The sequence below is a fragment of the Ammospiza nelsoni genome, chromosome 16 (assembly GCF_027579445.1).
Source record: "Ammospiza nelsoni isolate bAmmNel1 chromosome 16, bAmmNel1.pri, whole genome shotgun sequence".
Taxonomy (NCBI): Eukaryota; Metazoa; Chordata; class Aves; order Passeriformes; family Passerellidae; genus Ammospiza; species Ammospiza nelsoni.
In genome coordinates, this window is record NC_080648.1 from 4,166,834 (window position 1) to 4,173,397 (window position 6,564).

General features: G+C 53.8%; 1 protein-coding gene across 1 annotated transcript in view; it reads right to left on the reverse strand.

Annotated features, from left to right (window-relative positions):
* The window catches only part of PSD2 (pleckstrin and Sec7 domain containing 2), a 38,303-nt gene extending 32,261 nt beyond the window's left edge, over positions 1 to 6,042 (reverse strand). The window contains exons 1-2 of the mRNA XM_059483432.1: positions 5,943 to 6,042; positions 3,260 to 3,772 (exon numbers count right to left, since the gene is read on the reverse strand). Coding sequence (XP_059339415.1) covers positions 3,260 to 3,723 — 464 coding nt within the window. The 5' untranslated portion in view covers positions 3,724 to 3,772; positions 5,943 to 6,042. The remainder of the gene's footprint in view (positions 1 to 3,259; positions 3,773 to 5,942) is intronic.
* Between the last annotated feature and the right edge of the window lie 522 nt (positions 6,043 to 6,564).

The window sequence follows — 6,564 nt, forward strand, 5'->3', positions numbered from 1 at the left end:
ATGCCAGAATAACCTCCTGGTTATCACTTAGCAGCTCCCACATTGCCATAATCCCAGGGAAGACAGCCCTGCTCTTTCAATACACTGCACAGAATCATTTCTATTAACTGCTCACACCACAGACCTTGTATATTCCAGCCCTACACTTGTCCCCTGATGGCCCCTCACCATCCCCATGTCCCTCTTTTGTGGACTCCCTAAGAGCTTTAGATCTTTCTTGTGGAGCCCAAAACTCACCCAGGGCTCGAGGTGAGGCCACCCCAGCCCAGAACAGAGTGGGACAATATCCTTCCATGCTGGGCCTGATGCCCCCAGGACATGGTTGTCCCTCCCAGCTTGCAGGGACTCATATCCAACTTGCCATCACAAGTTTGCTGTGCTGGTGGAGTGTGGATCCTGCCAGAGGAGGACATGATGGAAACCAGGACTTTGTTGCCTCTGCACTGCAGTCTTTCTGCAAAGTTTTTCCGAAACTTTATTTGATGGAATGTGATTTTTTTTGACAGCTATATGTTGCCATGGGAGGAAATGTGTGGGCAAAAGCTGCACTCCCAAAACTGCAGGTGCTGAGGGTGCCTACAAGCAAAAGGTGGGAATTTCTCTGTTAAAAATTTTGTTCTTTTTCCATGAGTTCATGGGGCTGAAAGTAGATCATTCCCTGGTGCATCTTGCAGTTGGACTGCAGAGCTGTGACCTCCCTGAGATCAGCAGGGCCATGTTGGGGGTTTCTGAAGAGGTGAAAGACTCTAGGCAACACAGCCACAAGAAAGGAAAATGGGGCTTTGACAAACAATAGATGCCATGGGATAAACCAGAAAGGAGGAAAAGGGATTCAGTTAATGCAAATTGCAACACAAACACTCAATCTTTGGCTCTGTTTGCCTGATTTTTTTTTAGCCAACCATTTCCTGCATAGATGCAGGAACTAACCTACCTTCAGAAGGACAATAATGGGTTCTTCTCCAGCTCTACCATGGATTGATGATCTTGGATGACTTTCCCCTTTAATTCTCCATTCCAGTGGGAAGAGCAAGACTCAACATCTTTTTGTAAAGTACTTTAAAATTCAGGGAGAAAATGCATCATACAAGCAGCAACGTGCAGATGATGACAAATGATTTCTCATCAGGAGCAAATAGTTGACTGCTCATTAGTAAAACATCAGACCAGGTTCTCCTATAGCCAGAATGGGTCATTACAGCAATTCCCCAAAGGGGAGTAAAGGAAAAAAAGGGGAAGCTCAGAGGTGATGCAGGATGACAGCAACGTCTCGGTGCCTTGGTCCATCTTTCAGCTCTTCCTGACCCAGGAGAGTGGACAGTCCATCTGGTCAGGGCACAGCAGCTCCACGCTGTGCTTGGCCCAGCCATGCATCCCTGCCATTTACCCTAAAGATAGGTGGTCAAAGCACTGACGGGCTCCAGTGCAGTGAGCTAACCCAATCTGCAGGCTCTAAGTGGTTTCCCAGACTTCAGCTGTGTCCCAGAAGTTTTCCAGCTGCCCTTCTGTTTTGAATATAGCGTGTGACTTGTCCCTTGTGCATTCAGCCTCCCAAAAGACTCATTTGCTCTCCAAGTGAATATGTTTAGAGCACGAGATCATGGACTCTGCATGCAGACCCCGGTCAGGTTGCATCATCTCCAAATCCTAAGCCTGCCATTTCTACCAATTCATGCCCTAGCACCTTAAAATAATTGCACTCCCAGTGATTGCAGCAGCATTCTATGACCACCCTTAGTTTCCTCCTGAACTCTCAGCCTCTGCCAGGGAGCCACCTACCAGGCAAATATGATTCCCCTGAAACCTGAGAGACTTGCAGCTATCCAAGCCCTGACTGCATAGCTCAGGGGCCCCTGGGACCTGCCTGGGACAGGCTCCCAAAGCTCTCCGGACAGCAGCAGCCTGCACAGACACTTCCTCTGCAACACCTTCAGCTGGGCTTTTTGAAGCAGTGCTGCTGCTTCTTGCTGGGGCTCTTGAGTGAAACAAACCACCAGCCTTTTCTAGAGAAGCCTGCTGAACAGCAGAGAAACAAAGCGGGAGGGATGCCTGCTGTCAGCCCACGCCCTGCGTGGCTCCCCAGCCCTGCTGCCCACGCTCCAGACAGCGCTGGGAACACAGCTCAGCACGGAGCCTGCACGGGGCCAGAGCTAGGAGGTGATCCCCAGGCCACCCAGGCCACCCTGTCCCTTCACAGCTCCTCTTCAGAAGGCCACAATCCTCTGGGACAAGCCCTGCTGCTCTGCTTCAGCCACTCCTGCTTGCAGCATCTCTCCTGCCCCGAGGTGGGTGCACAGACAGGGCTGTAAAATTCACAGCAAGAATCAACCCCTGGTGGCTACAACACAGAGCCCTGGCGGATTTCTGGTGGCAAAGGGAAGCATCCATACCCCTCCTGCAGGAATGGCATGGGAAGAACCTCTCCTCATCCCAGTGACCTGTCATTCCCCCCAAGCTCCCAGCCTGCAGAATCCCATGGAGGTCTAGAAACTTGCAGAGGCATAAAATCAGCTGTGGACAGCACACCAGTGTGAGTGTCCCCCAGCCTGGAGAGTTCTCCTGTGAGCCAGGCTGCCAGAAGAGAGGGCTCAGGGACTCATGTTCAGGTTTGTCACAGGCACTTGAGAATTAGATGACACTTGTACCTTTTGTCTCACACTGCTGTTCCTGTCACCCAGGCGCTGGTAACACCTGCCACAGGTGCAGTGGAGAGCAGAGCTCAGAGCCGTGCCCACTTTCAGACACGCAGCTGCCACCTGCTAGCCCAGGGACTGCCAGAGCTGGCCATGCTGCCAGGGACTCCCAGGGCACAGCAGCCTCCCAGACAAGCCTGGCTCTGGAGCATCCCCAGGCTGCTGTACTTGCTCTAAGTTACCTCAGGTAACTCTGCCATACGTGCTGCAAGTTGCAAATGGGACACCCCAAAAGTGAGCACAACCAGCTCTTCTCAAGATCCCAAAAGCTTCCCCTTCACTTTAGTGGCTCTGTGAGCTCTAATCACAGCTTTCTGAATTTGTAACAGGAAAAAAACTATGTGAGAAGTCCAGAGAGAAAAAAAAAAAAAAAAAAAGGAGAGTAAAAAGTTACAAACAAGGAAAAAATGTGCGAGAAGCCCGAAGAGAAGCAGGAGTGGAAAGCCGCAGTCAGCCATGAGAGCAGCTGCAGCTCCTTAAACTGATGAGTTACACACGGAGCCGAGTAACTCGAACCAAGGAGCCTCGAAAACAACACACACGAACCGGCACCGAGCCGCCCTTACCCGAACTGCTCCTCCGCCTCGTCGGCACTCAGCGCTTCCGAGGATCCCAGCACGCTGTGCCACCGCTGCTTGCTGAGGGCCCCGCTGGCTCTCTGGGGGCTGGGAGAGCCCCTGTCCCCGAGCTCGGGGCTGCTGGGGCCGGCGGTGTCCCGGTGCTCCCGCCCCACGCCGTTGGCCAGCCCTGCCCGCTCCGCACGGCCGCCCTCGCTGGCAGCGCCTTGTCCCTGCTCGCTGAGCCGCTCGCCCGCCTCTGTCACCGCTGCCACATGTTCGTCCCGCTGCTCCCCCTCCGCCAGGGAGGGCTGAGCGTCGTGCCGGGGGCTGGCCCTGCCGCTGGCGGGCTCCGCGGGCGGGCTCGGCGGCGAGTCCCCATCGCTGAGGGCCGGCGGGGACGGCTGCGGGCCCGGGGAGGGCGGCTCGCCCTCATCGGCGGCGCTCCATGGCAAGGGGCTGCTCTCGCTCATGGTCCGCTCGTGGAAACCCTCCCCGCGCTCAGCTCAGCCTCGCTGCTGCCTGCGAGGGAAAAGAAAGCGCAGCGTGGGCATCGGGAGGGGATGGGGAGGCAGGTTGAAACCCCCACCCCACCTCACATCCTCGGTGTAAAAGCAGGGAAGGACTGTTCTGGTATTTGGTGCTTTTGGAGGCCCAGTGCTCTTTACTCAGGGCAGTGAGATGGGAGAGGAAAAGCTGTTGTGGTGCTGAGGCACCCACCTTTCTGCTGCTGCCATAACCCCAGAGGGCCTCAGAACAGGGGATGTGTCCACCCAGACTTAACCTAGGCCTACTCTTCCGATTAGCCATGCAAGCATGGCAGTATACTCCATCCTATGATCAGGCTGAGCTTCTAATTCAAAATACGCCCTGATTGGGGCACTACGGGCAGTAGCTCAAACAATCTCCTATGAGGTGACCTTAGCAATTATCCTCCTCTCCATTGTCCTCCCCAGGGTTAGTGCCCAGGGCTGGGGACAGCAATGTGGCATGGCTGCATTGCCCAGACTCGCTGCTGGGATGCTATTCCCTTGCATTCCCTGCCCTCCAGAAAGAGGAGAAATAGGTGAAACAGGCAATAAGAGTGATTTATTCTTTTCTAACTGTTCTAAGCAGCTGTGCTGTGCCAACCTGTGTGATTCTCCCTGCTGAGCTAGCATTTCTGCAGAGCATCTTGCCTGCCAGAGCACCACTTCTCTTTTCCCCACACACAAGTACTGCTGAAGGGTGTCACAAGCTGCCAGCTAAAACTCTGGCAAAAGTGTCCTGATTGAATATTCCCTGGGATGCTCTCTCTGTAGGGCAAGGGAAGGACACTGTTTTGCACTGATAGAAGTAGTTTTTTGACAAAAAGGCACTTTATTGGCAAATAGACCCATTGATGCAAAGTCTGCAAGGTTTTACAAGCACCATCCTCAGCCCCACAGTGCTGTGCAAGCTTTACTCCATCATAACCCTCCCACAGCTGCAGTCAAATGCCACCAGAAATGATCTTTGCTGGAAGCAGGAGTATTCTGCATGGCACCCAGGCTGAGCCACTGTAACAGCTGATTTTGGTTTTAAGCAATATGTGTCTTCACAGATATTTTTAAAATATTATCTGTCTTCATAAGTCTGTTCAGCCTGGAGCAGAGAAAACTCCAGGGAGACCTTAGAGCCCATTCCAGAACCTAAAGGGACTCCAAGAGAGCTGGAGAGGGACTTTGATAAGGGCATGAAGTGACAGGACAAGGACAAATAGCTTCACACTGACAGAGGGCAGGGCTGCATTAGAGATTAGGAAGAAATTCTTCCCTGGGAGGGTGGTGAGGCCCTGGCACAGGGTGCCCAGAGCAGCTGTGGCTGCCCTTGGATCCCTGGAAGTGTCCAAGGCCAGGCTGGACATTGGGGCTGGGAGCAGCCTGGGGCAGTGAAGGTGTCCCTGCCTAGGGCAGGGGGTGGGAGGATAATCTCTGAGGTCCCTTCTAACCCAAAGAGACATTTGGTGATGTGACTGTGATTCACCTGCACAGGAAGCCTGGCTAATCATGTCAGCAGGCAGACAGGACTCTGGGGTTTTCCCCCTAACTTGGTTCCTAACTCACATCTGAAGCAAATCATTCAAAATTCCCTGCCTCAGTTTCCCTCTCAGTAAGCCATCAGCTTTGAGCAGCCAGGAGGGTGCCCAGGTTCAGCAGCAGTCTCTGAGTGCTCTCACTTGCTGAGCTGAAGCTTTCATTAGCAGTAAAATCCCTAATTGCTGGGCCAGGTCAGTTCTTGTTAACAAGGGGTGCAGAACTGCAGCTGCCTCTGCTCTGACAGAGCACCTCTCACCCTGTGGAGATGTCAGCAGCCCCTCCCTGCTGCTGCTTCCTCTGCACCCGAGTTAGGGAGAGGAGGGATTTGGACCCCTCTGTGGCCTGGGTAAGGGCAGAAACACATAGTACATGCTGAGCTGCTGCTGAGCAGGCCAGATCCCAAGGGGAACCCCAATTCCTGCCTCACTTTGCTCCCATCCCACAGCCCAGGCAATCCTGGACCTCAGATCTGGCCTGCTCTCCATGCCCTGCTCCCCACAGCTGGGATGTGTGATGGGCTGGGGAGTTCACAGTCCCATAGCAAGGCTTTGGGGTGAAGCACTCCTTGAGGGCTGCACGTGACACAGCCCTGAGATGGGGCAGGTCCCTCCTGGAGGCTGAGCTGGCAGTTTTACCTCTTGTCCAGGTGCATCCGTGTGCATCCCTCGGTGTCACAGTGTGCGTGGCACGGCCTCACTATCGCAGCTGGGCGCTCCCGATGATCCCTGCACGGCCCCTGCCTGCAACAAGGGAGCACAGAGAGTCAGACCCAGGCCAGAGAGGAGAATCCTGCTGCTTTCCTGCCCCCCTGCTGCTGCTCCTCATCAGGCTGTTCTCCAAACCCATCCCATGGCTCCTTGGCAGAGCACTGCAAGTGCTTTTTCCTCACCAAGCCTTGGTTCTCTGGGGTTTTCAGACATGGCAGTGCAAGAGTATTCCTTACACAGGGCTTCTGACATCTTTCCTTACAAAGCTCCCCCCCCCAGCCAGATAAAGTGGAGCAAAGAGACTCTGTGGTTACAGGTTTCAGGAGAAATTTGTCAATGTGAGCCCACAGAATGTTCAATTTCACCCAGTGAAATACCTGAGTTTTGGACTGATCCCCCCAACAAACAAGAGCCATGGTAAAGGTAGGCCTTTGAGCTAAATGCGAGCAAATCCAAGCTATCAAAGTGATTGATGTAGCAACATTTCTCTTGCAGAGTGTTTTGCACAGTGCAGGGATGGACAGAGATGTGTCCCCCTGAGGTGATCCCA